The sequence below is a fragment of the Chaetura pelagica genome, unplaced genomic scaffold (genome assembly GCF_000747805.2).
Source record: "Chaetura pelagica isolate M959 unplaced genomic scaffold, ChaPel_1.0 scaffold150, whole genome shotgun sequence".
Taxonomy (NCBI): Eukaryota; Metazoa; Chordata; class Aves; order Apodiformes; family Apodidae; genus Chaetura; species Chaetura pelagica.
Window position 1 is genome coordinate 4,685,379 of NW_009952052.1, and position 22,958 is coordinate 4,708,336.

At 39.3% G+C, this 22,958-nt stretch overlaps 1 protein-coding gene across 1 annotated transcript in view; it reads left to right on the forward strand.

Moving 5' to 3' along the window:
• Positions 1–22,958, forward strand: part of MEI4 (meiosis-specific 4 homolog (S. cerevisiae)) — a 152,005-nt gene that overhangs the window by 72,444 nt on the left and 56,603 nt on the right. The window contains exon 2 of the mRNA XM_010003583.1: positions 9,022–9,270. Coding sequence (XP_010001885.1) covers positions 9,022–9,270 — 249 coding nt within the window. The remainder of the gene's footprint in view (positions 1–9,021; positions 9,271–22,958) is intronic.

Consider the following 22,958-nt stretch of genomic DNA (forward strand, 5'->3'; position numbering starts at 1 on the left):
TGTCGCTGCCTGCAGGGACATCCCGGGTGCTTGCGAGCCCCGCGCCTTTCTGCGGGTGTTGCCTGGGACAGCAGGGGAGGACCCGGGGAGAGGAGCGGGCGCCTCGCTCGGGTCAGGCCGCCGGGACTGGCTCTTCGTGCAGTGGGAGGCCTCGCGTGGGCGGCCTCGGGTGCTCCTGGGGGGGTTTCCTGAAGAAAGGGCCCTTTTAATTGGTTTGTTTGGAAGGAGATGGCAGCCCTCGCATGAAGGGCTCACCTCTTTTTTCTATTATTCATGAAGAGGATAAGCTATGAATGGCTTCTGTCTACATGTATTCAGAGTCTTGCTTTTCTTTTCTAATATGCTACACATCTGAAGGGTTTTTTTCTTACTCATTTCACCCAAGTCGCAAGTTAGACTGCTGTGTTTGGTTGCTGTGCTTTATTGGATAGATGCTGGGATGCAGTTAATGTGGTCTACTTGCTGAAAACAAAGTTCCATTAAATAGGCAGTGGATGTCCTCTATCTGCACTTCTGCAAGGGCCTTTGATACAGTCCCCCACAACATCCTTCTCACTAAATTGTAGAGATACAGGTTTGATGGGTGGACTGTTCAGTGGTTAAGGAGCTGGCTACACGGTCGCATCCATCAGGTAGTGGTCAACAGCTCTAAGTCCAGATGGAAAAGAGTGACAAGAGGTGTCCCTCAGGGGTCAGTGCTGGGCCCAGTGTTGTTTAATATCTTGATTAACAGTATGCCAGAGGGATGGGATGCCATCCAGAGGGACCTGGACAAGCTAGAGAAGTGGGCCCAGGTGAATCTCATGAGGTTCAACAAGGCCAAATGCAGGGTCCTGCACCTGGGCTGAGGTAACCCAAGATATGAATACAGGCTGGGGGAGGTTACACTTGAGAGCAGCCCTATGGAAAAGGGCTTGGGGGTACTAGTGGGTCAAAAGCTGGAAATGAGCCACCAGTGTGCAGTTGCAGCCCAGAAAGCCAACTCCATCCTGGGCTGTATCATAAGAAGTGTGGCCAGCAGATCGAGAGAGGTGGTTCTGCCCCTCTACTCTGCCCTGGTGAGACCTCACCTAGAACACTGCATCCAGCTCTGGTGCCCCCAGCACAAGAAAGATGTGGATCTGCTAGAACGTGTCCAGAGAAGGGCAGCAAAAGTGGTCTGAGGGCTGGAGCACCTCTCTTGTGAGGACAGGCTGAGGGAGTTGGGGTTGTTCAGTCTGAAAAAGAGAAGGCTCTGGAGGGATTTCATAGTGGCCTTCCAGTACCTGAAGGGCCTTCAGGAAAGCTGGGGCGGGTCTTTCTACAGGGGCTTGCAATGAGAGGATGAGGGGTAATGGTTTTAAGCTGAAAGAAGAGAGATTTAGGTTAGAGGTCAGACATGAATTCTTCATTGTAGGGGTGGTGAGACACTGCAACAGGCTGTCCAGAGTTGTGAGTGCTCCATCCCTGGAGGTATTCAAGGGAAGGTTGCATGGGGCTCTGAGCAGCCTGTTCTAGTGGAAGGTGCCCCTGCCCATGCAGGGGAGTTGGAACTCAATCTTTAAGGTCCCTTCCAACTCAAAAAATTCTGTGATTTTGTGATTCTGTAATTGTGGTTATAGTTGTGTTTGTATCTATAATGTATATATGACTTTTTTCTTCATTACATACTCTATGCTTTTTTAGAGTACCAGATTCCTAGGATTCCCACTGTTCTCTCTTTTCCTTGTCTTATATTAAAAACATTTACTCTCTCTTTAACAATCTCATATTTCATCCTTCCAGTATAAACTTTGTGTAAGAAAGCCAAGAACAGGATTTTTAAAGTATAACAGATGCCTTTTGGTAACTTACCTGAAAGAAACTTGTTCATTGAAGTTATTAGTCTTGCAGATTTAAAAATGTGTGGCAATGGAACTATTCAGGTGAAGGCTGAAACTGTGAAATTAAAAAGGAAAAGTATGGGGATTTTTTAGTTGATATATTTTAAGATGGAAAGAGATGCAAAATAATCCCTGTGTAATCCTCCAAACTGTTCCTGATTGCCTTTTTTTTTTTTTTTTTTTTTTTAACTTGGCTTTCAAATTCTCCATTCAAGAACTAATGCAGTCGTTGCAGGAGATAAAACTTAAGAGAACTGGCTGCTTTCTTCTTGTAAATTGGCAGTATATAAAGACTGGGATTATGTTCTACAGTCCAAAATGACAACTGTAAATTTATACTTTAGGTAATTAAATATTTTTTGCACATGTGAAACTTTGTAAATTACTAAGAGTCTGACTTTCATGGTCTATCTCATAAAGCTGTAATGAAAAGTGTATCCTCAATTTCCAAACCAAATGGATTTACAACCCACCAATTAAGTGACTACAGTTTTACTTTGTTTTGATAGAAAAAAATGTCCTGATATAAGGAGAGAAAAATTTACTCCATTGAGTTATACTTTAATTTCTGAGCAGCAGGCTTTATAGAATTCCCTTTTATGCAAATACATGTGAGTGTTTAGCAGAAAGAACAGTCAAGAAGAACATGGTAGTAGTAACAGTACTGTGTCCCAGATTCATTGGATTATTTTAAGTGACACAGCAAAAAAAGAAGCATTTTGGAGAAGAATGAGTGCAAAGGGAAGAACTTTTACCTCATGGGGAGAACATACACATAATGTAAAAATTCAGAAATCTCAGGCTTACATTAGGTTTTTGTACTTGGCATATTCTGATGGGAATAGAACAGAAGTGAATCCTGTTGTCTTTTTAAGGCTTCTCTGGTGCATAAGCTGTCTTTCCTGTTGATACTTGGTAGTGTTGCTTCAAGAAACAATTAAACTCTTGAATGACTTGGGATTCTTGTAGGTTAAATCTGATGTGGTATTTCACTTCTAAACCTGTGACTACAACAGCACGTTAGAAAACAGACAGCTAAAAACAACCCAACAGTCAAATAATTCTGTTCAGAAGGCAAAATGCCAGATCAGTCCAAGGAAAGAGTTTATGTAAGCATATAGATATAGGAGTATTCATATACTTGTGATATCTTAAATTGGGAGCTTACACATTTTCAAGTATGAGGAAATAATATCTTCTGAAGAGTGATACACAATAACTTTGTGAGTGGCCAAGCTGATAATTTTATGCTTATTTAATTCTGGATATACTTGATGCTTCCCATGTGTTTTACTCTGTACCTGTTTTGTTTGTGCCTGGGCAGTGTTTAAATGTTCACAGGGTTATTCCTACAATTTTTTTCCATGATTTTTGGGTTTTCTTTTAGAAAGTTTGTTGTTGTTGTTATTTGGTTGATTTTTTTTTTCCCCCAGAGATACTCAGCTGAGATTACAATATTCTTTTAAAAGGTACTGATTTTAGCCTTATGACATTTCTCTTTAGTTAGGCACTCAAATAGTTTTTTGAAAGTCTTGGCTTTAGCTGCCTGTGGTGCATCAACTCATCTGAAGTTAAATGACCACAACAGATGTATGTGCATCTGATCTAGTCATCTTAACCCTCTCTGTCATCCTGGAGGGGAAAAAAGTGTTTCTGGGTCATGACTTAACTTCATCACAACGTAGATGTACCAATCACTTGGCTTATTTTTAACATTAGAAATCTCTGTTTCTGCCCATTCATCATATAGGAAGTCTAGGCAGTTAGCTTGGCTCTAGCCTTCAAAACTGTAGATACCTGTAGTTAAGAGGAAATAAATTCTACCTCTGAAATGCTGAGAATTTATGCTTCCTTTTGTTCTTAAGTGGTTTGAAACTTATAATTTGGGAACATATAAAAACTGCAATATTTTTTCAGTTTGTTCATGTTATTTGGTTTTGAAGAATTTATATTACTTGATTTTAGAAGCTAAAATATTTAAAACATTAAATTGTGTGAAGAAATAAATAATGTTAATTTTAATCAAGTTTCCTTGGTTTTTTTTGACATTACATATTTGGAGTAATTATTTTCAGTATCATTTGAGCATCTTGAGTCCATTTAAAAAACAAAGGTGCTGGAGGTATTGCTTATGTTTGTGGTAGTAAACCTAAGTTTTTCCCTTAGTGTGTCCACATTACTTATCTTTGTGTATTATGAGTATAGGTTGTTTAAAGATGACACTGTGGAGCAGCCTTAGTTTAATATAAATTTTTACAATAAAAGCTGCTTAATTGGAACACAAGGCACACTTTAGTTCATCTTGATTATGTAGCTGTCCCATTACGATTATTTGTTATATGCAAGAAAGAGAGTATTATGTTAGGCATACCAATTAAATCAAGTTTATTTTCTTGTTTCTTAATGTTATGGCCTTATGTGTTTGTAGCTCCGCTCAGTTCTGTTAGAGCACTTGGAGCATTTTGTGCTCCATTCTAATAAGTCAATATCTTGGTTGCTGTTGTATAATGCAAATGAGGTTACAAAGATTGGGGTAGTTTTTTCACCTTTATCTGCAATTGACAGACTAGTTAAAGCAAAAATCATGGCAACAAACCAGGTATTGGGTTTTTTTAATTATGTTTGTGCCCTTAAAGACAGACCGTACACCTGAATTTAGAAGGAAAACCACTTTTTTTTTGTATTTGTTGCATACTATTATTTAGGACTGTGAATGTTTTTAGCTGCATGGTAGTGGTGAATGGCAATTTGTGCCTGTCCTGACAAATAATTTTTTATGTCCAGTCTATTTCAAATGTGAATAAAACTGAGCCCTTGAATGGCCTGAAAGTTAAGTGAGTTACAGTCTATTTTGTGTCTTAGTCTATTAATTTTTAAAACGTTCACTCTTAGATGATAATGATCTGAATAACAACTACGTGTACGGTTGTAAGCAATAAGGTTTTGTCTGTACACTTGCAGAAGTTTCTTCTATTATGAGCCATGAATTTCATAGGCAGACCTAGAGAACATGCCTAAGGTGTGCAATTCTGTGACATAAGTATTACTCAAATGTTGAAATATTTCAAACAAGTCTAGGTTTTGGTTTCATTTTGGGGTACCTTATAATTTTCAATCACAGTATAACGTAGCCCCCTTCACCACATCTCTCTGTGACATACCTATTTCCAAGGTCAGTCAGAAACCTGCATGTAGCACTCAGAAAGGTAAATAATCTATAATTATTCATCTCCCTTACCCATGAACACCTCCAAAAGACTTCTTCAAAGCTCTAGTCTTGAGGGTTCACCTGTATGAACTGAGTAGCTTATCTCTTGAAGGCTGGATGCAGCACATGCTGCTGTTCCTCTGAACAGAGGAACCCAGAGCTGGCTTAGAGAAACCAACAGACATGAGCCCAGGAGCTGGGGAAGACTCATACCAAGATCAGTGTTTGTTTTTTTTTTCCCCAGGGAGCAATCTGTTTTGTTCTGACTGCAGACTTAACTGTACCCTTTTCTAGGTTAATCCTGTTTGGGAGGCCAGTTCCTTTAGTTCATGTGTACTGAAGTAAAGACTAATTAAGAGAAAATACCTTCACTTTTGTTAAAAGCAGAAAATTGTTGCTATCCCTTCCCTGCCAGCCTGCTGTTGACACTAGTGCAGTACTGGCATGAGGTAGAAAAGCCCAAAGATCGTCGTCCAGGGTTCTTTTGTTTGTTTGTTTTCCTCTTGAGACTTAATTTGTTGTCCAGCAGTGAAAGCAACTGCTGTGCATCCAGGAGCTGGGCTGTTAAATTGTGTGTAATTAACAGTGGGGAAAAAAACAACAACAAACCAAACAGAACAACAAACCAACAATGAAGAAGTAAGAGGCAGAAGAGCATCTTCTAATACCTAAGAGAATGCTAGGGGAGGAAGGGGTACTTTTGTGCCACTGGTTGGCTTAGGGAACTGTCTTAGTTTCTTGAAGATGTCATGTGTTTGACCTCAACTTCCAGACTTTGACAACATGTTAGTTGTCTGGAAGTGGTGACTGTAAAGTGCGTTAAAAAAAACCTTCTGTGGAGTTGCAGGTTTTTTGGAAGTAGGAGATTTTACAGGTTGTTAAAATTACTTTAATGAATAGTTGAGGTTTTTCTGGATGCAAGTTTTCTTGCTTTAATGGCTGTTTCAATTTTTTAATAACAATAAATTATTTCAATTGGTTAGGGTTTTTAACCAAAAATATTAAACCTTTGACCTTTGGAGTGAAGTTTAGATTTACATGAAGTTTTTGACTGAGAAGAAAGTGAACTAAAAATGTAATAATCTGAAAGAAAAAGTGTTTATTTTTCTAATTAGTGGGAATTATTTCCTCTTTACATGTTTCAGATAGTGTCAAAAACAAGATGAAACTTACCAGAAAGGTATCTTGCTGTAGTTAGTGGTGTAGTAAAAGCTGCTACATCAGATGCAGTGGGACTGGCAGGTTGGTAGATTGGTGCTTATGAATCAGATTTACCCTGGTTCTTTCTGTGATCCTTTCTTACGTTTATATCTAAGGTCCTCAAAGGATCTTATGCCACTGCTTAGTTCCCCTTGGTCATCTAACACAGAGCTCTACAGGACAGTTCATTACTTTTTATTGTAAGTAATTTTTATTGTAATTATTTCAGCAACTGCATCATTTATCAACAGCCTTCCACAGCTAGGACCTTGGCAGAGCTGTGGGTCCCCAGTGCCTTCACCCTGCATGAGAGTTAGAAGCCTGGAAATAAGAAACTTGTCACCAGATAGATGGTATCTGTTGTTAGTGTGCTGTACCCTTCTTCTACCAGAGCTTGCAAGGGGTTACTGTTTCCCTGTGTTTAGGACACAAAGACACTAAGTTTTGTTAGTAAGTAGGTCTTTTCACTGAGTAACTTGGTACCAGCTGTGTTTCAGTGAGTAATTCTTGATTCTTTTTGTTTCTGTCCAACATACTTCGCAGGCTTTCTGCCTGCCTGAATTTGTGGTTCTTTTCTGAAAAGAAACTTTGTAAGAGTGGATCTTGACAGACACTGAGTAATATCTGGGTGAAATTTCTGTTAAGAAGATGTGTTAATCTGGGGAGCACCTTTCAAATTCAAAGTAAAAGATTTTGGATACTGGTACTACTTTTCTTTCAGTGTGGTTACATCTGTTTAATTTTATTCACAGCTTTGAAGGCAGTTCAATACTTGCATGGTTTTGTCTTTGTAAAACATTATGCAAACAAGAGTCTTATTATCAATTTGTTGTCCCAGGGAGGTGCTGATCCTTTGAGGCTGAGAGAATTCTGCTTTTTAACTGGAATTCTTAGATATGAACGGAAAAGTTGTGAGAAATAGATGTTTACAAGTAAGAAATTTTGCAAGAAGTACCATTTATTTAATCCATAGCTGCTTTAAGCAATAGGTATAGGTAATAGAGTTCAGTCTCCAAGGGCTTACTCTTTCATTATTTTTAAGAGTGCACTGGTGGCTTAGACTAGGTGGTTTTCCCCTGACACAGGGCAGGAACGTAGTGTTTCAAGTGGAGAACAATAGCTAAAATGTGGCTGTATGTAGACAGATCACAAGGAGTTTTTACAGTCTTACCCTTTCTACTCTGTACCTTTCAAAGTGTAATTGACTGTTGTGTCAGAATGGACAGTGTGTAAGGAATGTGCTTATTATGGGTGTAAATTGGAGCATAGGAGGTTCAAGGTGAATATCCGAAAAAATTTTTTTACTGTAAGAGTGACAGAGCACTGGAACAGACTGCCCAGGGAGGTTGTGGAGTCTCCCTCACTGGAGACATTCAAAACCCACCTGGATGAGTTCCTGTGTGATGTACTCTAGGTGACCCTGCTCTGGCAGGGGGGTTGGACTAGATGATCTCTCGAGGTCCCCTCTAGCCCCTAAGATTCTATGATTCTATGACTCTATGAATGTACAGGGATTGTTTGTGCGTTTCAGAAGTATATGAAGAGTTCAGAAATATTTAAAAGGCAGCTGGTTTTTTTAAGTGCTGTTGATGGATAAGTAAATATGTGATGATTTATGACTTACTGTCCCAAGTTGAGGAGAACCAAAGGAAAAAACTAGCTTACTGATAGTAGGTAATCTGGTGAAAGGATGACATAAACCACCTTTTTTAAACCTGTGCTCTGACTATATCAGAGATACTCAACACAACTTTTTGTACCACTTAACCTGTGGTTTTTGCGTAACAAGAAAAACATTGTTATGAACAATTTTTAGATGTCAAGGCCAGAATAAAAGCATAGAAAGTTATTTTTTTTATTATTATTAGGGAAGTAATATTTTTTTCAAGTAGGAAAATGCAGTGAATTACTGAATGCGAATTATATGGAAATAGGAAATAAACCCCACAACTTTGCTAATTGGATAGGCTGGATATTATTAGTTATTTTTAATTTAATTTTTTCCTTTTCTGTTTCTGGGTCCTGTTCTGTTGCCCTTGACATAATAATCTCTATAATTATTTTACTATTTCCGACTCCTATAATGCCTTTTGTTCTGTTCTCACTGTTGGAAACAGAACAGATAAAGCTGTCTTCTGCACTTGCACTACTAGGCACTTGCATAATTTTCAAGGTGTCTGCATAGACCTTCCTGCAGGCTTGAGGCTCCATGTAAACCGAGAACTGCAAGTGCAGCAATACTAGGTGTCCAAAAGCGGAAACTATCAACAACCGCAGAAGTTTTACCTTTTAAACATAGAGACTTTTTGGTACACTTTTAAGAAACTGTATTGTGTTTAAGCTAAGTACAAATAACCCCATATGCATACTTCAGTTGTGAGTTTAGGATATTTAGGGGGGGAGTGTCAAGGTTTTTTTGAGGTCAGCATTTTTAGTGATTTTATTTTTGTTTTAGTGGTGATGTTTGCATTTAAATTGTTGTTATGATAAGTTATTTGAAGTAATTTCTATTTCCACAACTATTTTAAAACATAGCCTGAATTTTATTGCTATAGCTTCAGTACAGCCATGTATGTTTTATTCTTACATTGTCCACAGTTCCTTATATTTCTACTCTTTTCCTCGATGATTTAGGAATGCAATAGAAATAAAATAATTAGTCTCACTGTTGAACACTTTTTAAAGCCAAGAAAATACTGTGCATTATTTTCTTAATATTCACATTGAACTTACTTCTTTGTTTTCTAACAGAAATCAAACGTGGAAGAGAAAATCAAGTTTGGTATATGAAAATATCAAAACTGGCATTGGCTTTTGCAATTATCCGCTCAAAACCACCCGGGAAGAGTTGCAAAGAATACACTGAGCACCTTGCCAAAACTGTATCTGAACAAGATTTTGGATGGAAATCAAAAGCTGAAGCGCTGGAAGCTGAAGTTCTTCGATTACGTCAGGAACTTCTTTTGAACAAGATCTGTCCAAGGTACTACTTGGAAAATGGTAAGTTTCTGAAATAATTTCTGACTCCTTTGCAGTAGCAAGGAAACAAACAGCTTTCGTGTTCCCTGTACCATTTCTTTTATGTAGATATGAGAGTCTTCAGTGTACAGCTTTCTGTTCCTCCCAAAGCATGAAGTAGTAGTACACTTCATTAATTTGTAATGAAATTGAGCTTGAGAGTTTAATGCTTACTCGGAACTTACATTATAGTCTTAAGAATCAATATATATTGTGCAGAATAATTCCAGACAAAATTGCCAATATAAAATGTTACTCTATAATCTCAGAGATGAGAGTTGTAAGAATATTAGTATACTATATATACATTTGAAATGTATTTTAAAGGCATATTGCATATTTTTTTAAGCCTAATGCATTGATAGTGTGTGTAAGAGGATGATTGGTCAGGCAGAAGAAGACTGTGTGTCTGCTGTTTCTGTTAATGTATCTAGACTGTGGCTGCTGTGAATGCTTATTATGAAATATGATAAAATCTTGTGAATCTGATATTGTAGGATTCAGGAAAGCTTTCAGTTAAATAATATGCAAAAGGAAAAAAAAAAAAAAAGGAAGAAAAAGAGCAGTAGTGCTGTTTGAGCTTGTATTTTCTAACTTATATGTGTAGAGTGCAACATTTTCACTCTGAGAGATCAATGGGATAGGATGATCTTAGAAATGAGGCAGTGGAGGATGTCTTCAGATCTGGGGAGATATTTCTCCCAGGAGATGGAGGTCAAAATGCTCTCTGCTGAAGGAGAGGAATAGTACACTGTTGAGGGGATCTTGAAAACCAAAATGTATAACTAGTTGATTTATGACTTCAGAAGGTTCCCTGATGAGGCTTTCCTGGAATGCTTTCCTAATGTGATTTCCTAATGTGAAAGAAGCCACTTCTTTATACATCTGCTATCTTGCCCCATTCAGGTCAATGTGAAGAGATTTCTGAATTCTAACCTTGACTGAAAGGGTGATGTATAAGACTTCAGCTAGAAGTTCTAATGTTTTGTTTTAATTTTTTTTCATAATATTCCTTTTTCTCTAGAGAAGTGATTTAATGACTGTTCATACCTAGTTGCTGTTTGTGTGTCTGTTCTCTGAAACCTGTTCCAAACATGAAGTTAATTTAAAAGTACAAGGAACTTTTAAGCTGCTGTTTGTAATGTGTCTTATTGTTGTGAAGAACTGATTGCATATGCAGCATATGATCAGGAGAGATTTGTTAACATCTTATGTCTGGAGAGAATATTCTAATTGTGGGTTAAGCAGAACATACCCAACACTAGAAATTAAATCAAATAAGCTGCAACTTCTTTGCTCCAAGTTCCTTATCCTAAGCTGTTGAACTGAGCAATACTGTTCTCTCACCAAAGCAAGCTCTTCTAGTTGCACAAAAGGCAGAGAAAAGCAGCAGTCCCTGGTGGGTAACACCTCTTCCAAAGGATGTTTTCATTACCCTAGTCACACTGAAGTTTGTTCACAGACCTGAAATGTGATAAATCATGTCTAATATTAGATGCCTACAGCTGCACCAAATTCCCTGTGCTTTCTTCATTATCTGTACAGGGGCACAGCACGCTTACTCCTTATGGTTTACTTGACCCACTCTGATATTCACTAATATGGATAATAGGATGACAGGTAGTGCTTTTAAGCTGAAAGAGGATAGATTTAGATTAGGTAGTAGGAAGAAATTATTTACTATGAGGGTGGTGAGACACTGGAACAAGTTGCCCAGAAAAGTTGTGGATGCTCCATCCCTGGGCTGGATTGGGCTTTGAGCAACCTGATGTAGTGGGAGGTATCCCTGCCATTTCAGCATTCATGGTTATAGTTAGATTAGAGACAAACATTCAGTGTCTTAGTTTTTAGTAAAAAAAGATTGTTGCAGTTACCTGATGAGGTATCTGTTGGTGAGATCTCTGTATGCTTCTGGTGATGAAGTTGACAGTGTGTTTTAAGAGGAGAACACTTGTGGCTGACACTTAAAGGGCAATGGTTGTAGAAGCAAAACATACCTGAAATAGAGATCACTCTATGACTGACATCTTTCTGCTCTGAGAAAAAAATATTCCTCTCTTGTGTGTTGTGCAAATTCTGAGATTTTTCAAACTTGCGAAGATTAGACACTAAAGAGTGGCTCCTGTTGAGGTGGGAAGGCACAAGGAGCTTGAATCTAAGTTGAGAAGAAAAGTGGTTTAAGTGGTATTCCTTCCTGTTCACCTGAAGGCTACTATAAATCTATAAACCCACTGTTAGGGTTTGTTGTTAAAGGGTATATTGCCCAAGTTTACTACCTAATATCACACCACAGAAGTTCTCTTTATGGCCAGGATCACTGGGATTGTTCTAAGGGCTAGATAACCTACACACGGATCCTTTTCCTCCTCCACTCCTTTCTCCAGCCTTGTTTTTGGAGATGGTATTCTGCTTAAAGCAGTGCAATCTCTTTAAAGAATTCAAACCCACAGCTTTTCTTTAGCTTCCTTGTATTCTATTTAACAACTCTATAGATGCAAGAATACCAGAGTTTCACAAAATCCACCACCAAAAAACCTCATGCAGTAAGGGTCAGAAACTGCATTTGTGGCTGCTGCTCCCTATTGAGAGCTGAAGAGTTGGAGTCCTTCAGCCAAGGTTCACTTTGCGGCTGTATCTTCCCTGCTCTGTATTCTGAGTGTGAGAGCTTTCCTCTCCCACCTGCTGTTTGTAATAATAATAGTGGCTTCAGGAATGATTAGAGACTGCCCATGGAGTTTTTATTTCCCTGATATGAGAAATTTGTGATCTCTTTGAAGCCGTGCTGCCTGTTTTCCTTCACTACATAAAGTTGCACACAGTATGGATGCACAAGCACAAAGGAGAAAGAACAAGGTATCCATTTTTAAAGAAACAGTGTCTAAATTAGCTTTGTCCCACCTAACTAGTTCTCTGTCCTCAGAGACCCAGGAAGTTCCTCATTTGACTTAAGGTGCAGCTGTCTTTCTGAACACAGGGACACTGGTATTCTTTTTACATAGCGGCGCTTTTGGTCATACTTCAGCCATTTAAGGAGGAGGAGCAAATCTTTTTGTAATTAATTATTATTTTTCAACTTGCCAGTAGTCTCCTGACAGCTATGCCCATGGGTAGAAAAAAAAATCATATTTGTATTAATCAAAGTTTCTTGCCTTTTGTTGTGGTTTGGCCTAACATGACAACAAAGAACCTGCCCTGTGGCTGCTTGCTCAACTCTCCCTCCTCCTCACTGGGATGGAGAGGACAAAGGCCAACTAGAAGGTAGAAGGTCGTGAGTGGAGACAAAGGGCAAGGAGGGTTCTTCAGTGATTAAGGCCACAGGCAAAACAGACTCAACTTGGGGAAAAATAATAATTTAACACTAATCAAAAGCACACAGGACACACAACACAAACAACAGTGCTTACATGTTACCCTACCTCTCCCTTCTTCCCAGGTCCAAATTACTTTGTTCCTGGTTTCTCTCCCTCCTTCCCCCCAGAGGCACAGGGGTATGGTAATGGGGTTTAGAGTCAGTTTACAGGTTGATGGTTCTTGTCATTCCTTCCTCCTCAGGAAAAAGGATTCCTTACAGTCCTCCCCTGCTTCCCCATGGGGTTCCTCCCATGGGAGAGAGTCCTCCACAGACCTCTCCTTCATGAGTCCTTCCCATGAGTTACAGTCCCTCAGGAGCAAGCTGCACCAGCATAGGATTCCCACAGAAATCTGGGTTGCTTCAGAAGCAGTCATGTCGCCTGGCCTGGGGTCTTCCTTGGTTGCATAATCTTAAATCCTCCGGCAGCAAATCCAGATTCACCCCTCCTGGCTCCTTCAGGGAATGTTCCACCACATTCCTCCAAGAATGCAGGGGGACAGCCTGCCATCTCGCTGTAGGTTGCAGAGAAACTTCTTGAGCACCTTCTTCCCCCTTCCTCAACAACCTCGAGATCTTAAAACCCGGGCACTGCCTTTCATCTCTCCAGCACACCTCTTTTCTCCCCTGCTTGTCCTCTGCTCGTGTCCTACATGAGTTCTTTCATATGTTGATTGCAGAGGTGCAGCCATTACTCTCTCTCTAATGGCTCCTTGGCTCGCTGCTTTTGCAGGTGGGGGTGCTTCACAGCTTCTTACCGAGCCACCCCTGGGGCCCTTCCCCCACTACCGGAAAACCTGCCAACCAAACCAGCACACCTTTCTTGGATTCAGATTGAAATTTGAGAGGAGGAGAGAAATTCGTTGCTGTTATTCCAAGAATAAGAATATAAAATACTTGAGGATTCTCTTGTTGCATTCCTTTGGAGCTGCATTCAAAGGCAGAAGGTTTTACAAAGCTTTGAATTGATGGATTCATGTATTGAAGCACCTGTCCTCTAAGACTAATTCCTTAGCTGTTATCAGCTCATCAAATCAACAATCATATTGTTTCTTGGCAGCCTGTGTTAAAGAGATCTGAAAAGCCTGCAGCTGTTACTCCAGCCTAAGAAGGCATAAATGGGATCTATACCCCTTTTTCCTAGCATGCATTTTAGGAATCACAGTTTAGAAAGACTAGGTGTTTATTGCCTTGGTTGCTTTAGTTTGATACTCGGTGAGACACTGGAACAAGTTGCCCAGAAAAGTTGTGGATGCTCCATCCCTGGGCTGGATTGGGCTTTGAGCAACCTGATGTAGTGGGAGGTATCCCTGCCATTTCAGCATTCATGGTTATAGTTAGATTAGAGACAAACATTCAGTGTCTTAGTTTTTAGTAAAAAAAGATTGTTGCAGTTACCTGATGAGGTATCTGTTGGTGAGATCTCTGTATGCTTCTGGTGATGAAGTTGACAGTGTGTTTTAAGAGGAGAACACTTGTGGCTGACACTTAAAGGGCAATGGTTGTAGAAGCAAAACATACCTGAAATAGAGATCACTCTATGACTGACATCTTTCTGCTCTGAGAAAAAAATATTCCTCTCTTGTGTGTTGTGCAAATTCTGAGATTTTTCAAACTTGCGAAGATTAGACACTAAAGAGTGGCTCCTGTTGAGGTGGGAAGGCACAAGGAGCTTGAATCTAAGTTGAGAAGAAAAGTGGTTTAAGTGGTATTCCTTCCTGTTCACCTGAAGGCTACTATAAATCTATAAACCCACTGTTAGGGTTTGTTGTTAAAGGGTATATTGCCCAAGTTTACTACCTAATATCACACCACAGAAGTTCTCTTTATGGCCAGGATCACTGGGATTGTTCTAAGGGCTAGATAACCTACACACGGATCCTTTTCCTCCTCCACTCCTTTCTCCAGCCTTGTTTTTGGAGATGGTATTCTGCTTAAAGCAGTGCAATCTCTTTAAAGAATTCAAACCCACAGCTTTTCTTTAGCTTCCTTGTATTCTATTTAACAACTCTATAGATGCAAGAATACCAGAGTTTCACAAAATCCACCACCAAAAAACCTCATGCAGTAAGGGTCAGAAACTGCATTTGTGGCTGCTGCTCCCTATTGAGAGCTGAAGAGTTGGAGTCCTTCAGCCAAGGTTCACTTTGCGGCTGTATCTTCCCTGCTCTGTATTCTGAGTGTGAGAGCTTTCCTCTCCCACCTGCTGTTTGTAATAATAATAGTGGGTCTTTCAGAGGCTTCAGGAATGATTAGAGACTGCCCATGGAGTTTTTATTTCCCTGATATGAGAAATTTGTGATCTCTTTGAAGCCGTGCTGCCTGTTTTCCTTCACTACATAAAGTTGCACACAGTATGGATGCACAAGCACAAAGGAGAAAGAACAAGGTATCCATTTTTAAAGAAACAGTGTCTAAATTAGCTTTGTCCCACCTAACTAGTTCTCTGTCCTCAGAGACCCAGGAAGTTCCTCATTTGACTTAAGGTGCAGCTGTCTTTCTGAACACAGGGACACTGGTATTCTTTTTACATAGCGGCGCTTTTGGTCATACTTCAGCCATTTAAGGAGGAGGAGCAAGTCTTTTTGTAATTAATTATTATTTTTCAACTTGCCAGTAGTCTCCTGACAGCTATGCCCATGGGTAGAAAAAAAAATCATATTTGTATTAATCAAAGTTTCTTGCCTTTTGTTGTGGTTTGGCCTAACATGACAACAAAGAACCTGCCCTGTGGCTGCTTGCTCAACTCTCCCTCCTCCTCACTGGGATGGAGAGGACAAAGGCCAACTAGAAGGTAGAAGGTCGTGAGTGGAGACAAAGGGCAAGGAGGGTTCTTCAGTGATTAAGGCCACAGGCAAAACAGACTCAACTTGGGGAAAAATAATAATTTAACACTAATCAAAAGCACACAGGACACACAACACAAACAACAGTGCTTACATGTTACCCTACCTCTCCCTTCTTCCCAGGTCCAAATTACTTTGTTCCTGGTTTCTCTCCCTCCTTCCCCCCAGAGGCACAGGGGTATGGTAATGGGGTTTAGAGTCAGTTTACAGGTTGATGGTTCTTGTCATTCCTTCCTCCTCAGGAAAAAGGATTCCTTACAGTCCTCCCCTGCTTCCCCATGGGGTTCCTCCCATGGGAGAGAGTCCTCCACAGACCTCTCCTTCATGAGTCCTTCCCATGAGTTACAGTCCCTCAGGAGCAAGCTGCACCAGCATAGGATTCCCACAGAAATCTGGGTTGCTTCAGAAGCAGTCATGTCGCCTGGCCTGGGGTCTTCCTTGGTTGCATAATCTTAAATCCTCCGGCAGCAAATCCAGATTCACCCCTCCTGGCTCCTTCAGGGAATGTTCCACCACATTCCTCCAAGAATGCAGGGGGACAGCCTGCCATCTCGCTGTAGGTTGCAGAGAAACTTCTTGAGCACCTTCTTCCCCCTTCCTCAACAACCTCGAGATCTTAAAACCCGGGCACTGCCTTTCATCTCTCCAGCACACCTCTTTTCTCCCCTGCTTGTCCTCTGCTCGTGTCCTACATGAGTTCTTTCATATGTTGATTGCAGAGGTGCAGCCATTACTCTCTCTCTAATGGCTCCTTGGCTCGCTGCTTTTGCAGGTGGGGGTGCTTCACAGCTTCTTACCGAGCCACCCCTGGGGCCCTTCCCCCACTACCGGAAAACCTGCCAACCAAACCAGCACACCTTTCTTGGATTCAGATTGAAATTTGAGAGGAGGAGAGAAATTCGTTGCTGTTATTCCAAGAATAAGAATATAAAATACTTGAGGATTCTCTTGTTGCATTCCTTTGGAGCTGCATTCAAAGGCAGAAGGTTTTACAAAGCTTTGAATTGATGGATTCATGTATTGAAGCACCTGTCCTCTAAGACTAATTCCTTAGCTGTTATCAGCTCATCAAATCAACAATCATATTGTTTCTTGGCAGCCTGTGTTAAAGAGATCTGAAAAGCCTGCAGCTGTTACTCCAGCCTAAGAAGGCATAAATGGGATCTATACCCCTTTTTCCTAGCATGCATTTTAGGAATCACAGTTTAGAAAGACTAGGTGTTTATTGCCTTGGTTGCTTTAGTTTGATACTCTTGAAGGCTTCCAAATCAGTTATCCAGAACATATTTTTAACAAAACTTGTATCAAGGGTGTATTCTCTCTTCCTTTCCTTCATCTTCAGTGTTGGTTCATAGTATTATTCCCTTCTTATGCAGTTGGTAGTAATTACTGAACTGCTTGCTCCTATAATTAGGAAAAAAAAAAAAAAAGAGATTCTCCTCACCCGCTATTTTTAGAATTACTTTATTCTTCCTTTTATAGATCTTTTACAGCAGAACCTCATCTGCCATGCCCTGAAGTCCCCTCCTGTGTTCTTGGCCTCCACAGTACAATATGTGTCAGTATGTTTAGGGAAATGCTGAACTCTGGGTCATAATGTGATTAACATGAATGTCCAAGTTTTAATTGTTTCCTGCAGCTGTGTTTGACTTTTCAAGATACTGTCCCCTAAATTCTGCTTCCTGAGTCGACATTTGAAGCAACTTGTATCTCTTATTCCCTAAAGTGCCAGAGACAAAAATATTTTTGGATCTCTTGCCTCACTCCTTAACTTAGTTGTGTTTCTTGAGACATTTAGTTGTATATGTGGAAAAAGGGAGCAATTTCCTTTGTATATTAGTATAAATGAAGACTTCTAGTCTCCTTTCTTGCTGGAAGACAGACTTTTGCAGCAAAAGAAGCAGCGTGTAGAATTGGAACCAACCATTTCATCAGCTGATTCTGAACAATACCCAACTACAGTTTACTAGCAGGCTTGTTTTGGACCACAGAATTCAGTCACCTCTTTGCTTTCCACTTGCCTGTAAATGATTGTGTGAGTGTTTCTTGTTCAGTAGGGAGAGGCAGAAAGCCTGGGTGCTCAGCTTAAAGCTCCAGCATTTCCTTGGTAGGCAAAGGAGGGATCCTTTGATGAGAGCAGAAAGGGTGATAGCTATTCAAAATCTTTTCCAAGGAATATGATTTCAAACCTCTGAAAAGGCAGAACTGTCCACTGTGGCTTATATGATTTAACTTGTGATGCTTCTTTTGCCTGCTAACATTAATCAAGGAACAGTGGGAGAACATAATTGAGAACAGGTATTTTTAGGCTCATTTTGAGAGAGAAACCAATCAGGTGAATTCAGAAAGACCTGACCAAAATATGGTCAGATTCCTCAGTGAATATGTTACCTACAATCTCATAAAGGAATCTTCCTCATTAATGGAGGGAGTGGCAGTCAAAATCACACTGAATATTAATTATAAAAATGTATTAGTCTATTAGGTGAAATTACTTCACCGGAAAGACAAGGAAATGGTGTGAAATGTTTATAGCTACTTTAATAGCACTTAGTGAAAATTTTAGTTCCTATAGCATGGTAGTAAGGTAGAGAGGAATATAGATTAGAATTTCCAAGTTACTGTGATATGTTTATGTAAAAGCTGTTTCTTCAGGTCAGTGTGTTGGAACGAGTTGCTGTGTCCTGTCACTGTTCTTTCTCCCCTGGTATTTGGCAGGTAGAAAGGAGTGCAAAAGAACAAAAGTTGTAGAGGAGCTGTTGGCCTCTGAGGAGTGTATTTTACTTCTTTCTTTTTCTAGCTTCCTTTTTCCAAGGTGAGAGGATTCTCCATTGGGCAGCGGTCAACACTTTGTTTGATGTCACCATGGAAAACAGATCTGATTATTTTTGTCTCGTGCTTTGGGATGTAATGTTTCTGCATAAAGAGATTCTTCCTCCCTCTCTCCCTTTGCTCCCCCCTCCTACAAAAGTTGGCCTTCTCTCTATACAAATCTGCAAGTGCAGCACCGTCTGTGTCATCTCAGCATCTTGTATAAGGCATGATGGTGTCAGACAGTCAGTACTTAAAAAATGAGCTGTCATTTGGAATCTTAAGTGTGTTAGTACGCTCCCATGCTTTGACCTATGGTAATAATGCAGGTAGGCAGCATTGCACGTAATGTCTTTCAACCTAAGAAGTATTTTACTTTTTTAGGAGGGGAGCAGGGAATTGAGAACAGATACATGAAATGACGAAAATGAGAGTTGAAATGTGTATAGCACAGTTTCATAGGAGTATGACTCTTGGAATATGATGATGAGATAAATCTGTTGCCTGTAATTTTGGTGACACAATGGGGAACTTTGTAAAAGCTCAGGCCTTTTCAGGATAATTAAATAAGTTAATTTGCAATCTGGAAAAAGCTGGAGTGTAATGATTCACTGAAATCTGAACACTGCTCCTTCCATGGATAACAGGTCTGTTTTGGTTGTGGAAACTTTGTCCCTTTGAAAGAAGATGCTGCCTTTCTTCTCAGATGATATTAACACAGCTGTTCTAAGCACATACTTGGGGCAAAGGGACCTAAGAAGCATCTTTTTCTTTCCAGGTTTCTGTATAAGGAACCCATTCAGAGGCAAAAACAACCTAATTGTCCCAGCGAGGGAAAAAGCTTATTATTATTTTATAAATTTCCTGTATGGATCAGGTTCCTGATAAGAGGCATGGTGATTTTTAGGAATAAGGTTCAAAAAAACAAGTGATTTAGAAAGATTTAGAATTCAGTGTAGGTAAATTTCCTTTCTTCTGTGTAACAGAATAATAGTTTTGGGGAAAACTGAATGCATATGGTAAAAGCCTCTAAGTCAGCGTTGAGGAGTAAAGGATCAGTTATATTTTTCTCTGAAACTACAGAATCACAGAATGCTTGAGGATGGAAGGGAGCACTGCAGTTCATTTGTCCAACATCCTTATCAAGCGAGGCTACCTGGAGCTCTTTGTGCAGGACCATGTACAGACAGCTTCTGAGTATCTCTGAGAATGGAGATTTCACAGCCTCCTTGAGCGACTTAAACCTAATTCAAAATTAGTTTTGAGTTCCTGGAGGAGATCTTTGTGGGCTTATGGATATATAAACGTAAAAGCCAAATATTTTTACCATGTTGTATTTGAGTAAGTAAATGTTTTTAGGAATGCACACCCTACCTGACTTGTTAGGGAGACCGCTTTATTTCAGCCTTTCAGCTCATTACAGTTGCACCGAGATCACTGCTGTCTGCATTCACTAATACTTCTTGTCTTTTAGCAAAGCTCAGATAGTTTGACAGTGCAAAGCAATTTTAATAAGACATAGTACTTCCAGCTCAGCACTGCTAGTACAAGCAGGTAGTCTTCACAGGTAGCATTAATTCACTTATTATCTTGAAATATCCACTGTCTAGCTCTGAACTCAAATTTCTGTCATCTCAATGAGATGGTCAATATTGTAAAGCACATGTTAGATCTTTGTCATGAAAGCAACTTGTTGAGTGTTAACAGATCCAAATCTGTGTTCATCACCTGATTATTGATCCTTCTGTATCTTTACTGCAAATATTGTGTATTTGACTTGGAGTACAAAAGATTTGTGCTGCTTTCTGCAGAAATCCCCTAAAAATGAATCCTCAAAATCCTCTCAGTTCTTACAGAATTCTAAATGTTTGGGTGTTTTATGTAAGAAAAATCCCTAACAAATTAAATATATGCTTCTAAGCATTCTGAGAAACATTTAAATCCTGGCATTGAATGATTAATTTGAGAATCGTAGAAACACGGTCCTATATTAATTTCTGTGAAGTTATTTCTAGAAAGTACAAAGTAGGTCAGCATGAAAAACCTTAGCTTTCAACAGATGATCTTTCTCTTCCAAGCCAGCTATTAAAAAGCACAGAAATGCAGAAGCAAAGTGTGGGATACACAGCTTCTAAAATGTCTTCATTTAGAGAATCCTGGAAGCTTTTTATTATTTTTCCTTATTATGTAAAAATATTCAAATATGTGAGACAATGTTTCTTTGCTTTGATAAACGCAGAAGTTTGGCTGGGTTACAGGTCAGTACAACAATGATGTGCTAAATACATAGAAGTTCAGGAGGGAGGAGAGATGGTTTTTGTCAACCAGCCGTCTTGGTTAATAGTGAAAACAGCAGAATAGAGACAGGCTTACCCATGAAAAAAGGGTAAAGAAAACAGTTTATATGTGTGAAGAGGTGTATTGGTTTGTTGTTTTTTTTTTTTAGGGGGGGGGAGTTTTAAGAGAATAAATCTGATTCATCATTCATGTAAGTAACAAACCAATCAATGAAAATTACACGAGGAATAAAAAAGCATTCTGAAAATTGTAGAAGTGGAGAAGTGAACACAACAGGAGAAAAATACTAATAATTTCACATATGTTTTTGTTCCCTTCTAGAAGTTATTGACTAAAAACCTGCTTGGAAAACAGTATCATCAGAGGTTTCTAAGATTTTCTCATTTTCAATAGTCAGCAGTGGAGCTAAGCCTGTCAATTGTAACTGAGTTTTAAGAGAGCTTTACAGGTCTAATGTAATTGATTTTGATTTTCAAGTGATAATCCATGTGTGTGCTCACAAAATATGAGAATCTAAACTTGTGCTGGAAACTGAAGTAATTACTTTTTTGCAGAATTCAAATAATCTCCCTTTGTTTCTTACATCTGCTATCTTCCAAGTCTACTGTTGGTGGTGTAACTGCAGGTTTATTAAGTTTTTCAAAAGACTTGAAGGCAATTTTATGAATCGACAGCCATTTCATCAGCTGAGGATCCTTCTTCAGTTTTTATATTTTGAACACATGGGCTTCCTTGGTCAAACACTGTCTGGTCTGTGACAGCCGGTAGCACAGTAGTCTGAGAAAGCATCTTCCACCACCCCTGTTCTCACTGCATGGGTATTACAAATGTTGCCTCTTTGGGTTGGGTAGAACCAGGAGCTGGGTCATTCCCTTGTCCCTTCACGCCTCTGAGAATCCTTATGACCATGCTGGTTGCCAACAGGCACTCGGGGGACAAAAGGTGTTTTCCTGTCCTGTCCCTTTCTTGTTCCTGAGCTGTCTTGGTGTCTATACTAAGGTAGGAATTCGCTTGTGAGATGGGATGTTTGCCAGACTCTTCTTCCTCAGGACTAGCTGAAAACTCCACACTCTGAAATCTTAATATAGTATGGAGCTAAAGTCCTAAATAAGAATTAAGGGTTTAAATATTTCCTGAATCTGAGGTGATATATTAAGGAAGGCTGTAAACCTGCTCATATCCAAATATTTCATTATTTATATAAAAACATTGTAAAATTTTGTGATTAGTTTATCATACACCCTAAATTTTCTTCATATTTCTTGTTCCAGTATATTTATAGTCAAATGTTCTTTAAATTACTGCTTAAATAATATTGTTAGTGTGAGGCAGGCTGAATGCTGTTCCTATTTTTTAATATTTTTTTTAAATTGATACCCACCTGGTGTGAACATCAAGACTGCTTTCTCATTTGAATAGTAGTTAAGTACGAAGTGATTGGTTTAACTTCTTTCACGAAATAAATCATAAGCTGTTTCAAGACATTTTGAGGGAACTACTGAGCATTTTGTGGGATGTAATTTATTACTTATTTTTGAAAGATAACTTCCTTCTCCTTTCCAAATGACTGCAGCATATAAATGTCTGAACGTTTTTAAAGCATTTTGTATCGTTTGTTGAGCTCGAAACATGCTGCTGTTGGGGAATTACTATCACAGGGTTTTCTAGAATCTGATCATGGGACAGGAGTTAAAAATCTCAGTGAAAGGAAACCAAAGCATAAAAGCAACTTTGCCTTCCACTGGGAAGAGTGTTCCATTGTATGTGCTGCTTCTTTTATTTGGACATGGTCTTAGATCTTCAGTTTGGTTTCTATGGATATTTATGTATTCTTTTTTTCCCCTTTTTCTTCTCTTTTCTTATCCTTTCTTTCACCTCTTTTTTTTTTTTGTTTGTTTTTTTTGTTTGTTTGTTTGTTTTAGCTTTTTGGGTGGTTTTTGTTGTCTTCTATAAGAGAATCAGTGAACATACATATGGGGTTTTTGCATGTAATTATTTGTTTCTTTTGACTTCTAGTACTGTATGTTCATGAGTAATTTTCATATTCCCCATGGGGTTAAAAAGATGAACAAAATATCCATGTAGTGAGACGCACAGTAGATGGATTTCCTAGGAGGTCTTATTTTCCTTAAACAGCACCAGAAACAATTTTCATTTTTTTCTACTGCAATGTCTTTTGCTCAAAACTCTAGGGAGAGAAGACATGAAAGATTGATACCTGGCTTTATTAGTCAGACCACGGGAAGTGTGCTTTTCTTTTTTGCTTGCTTTCCAAGTTTCAGTACACAAGACATTTGGGAACACTTATATAAAATGCTAGGCTGGCCTTACAAGCCCTGCTTTTCCTGTCTCCTGGAAATGTCTTT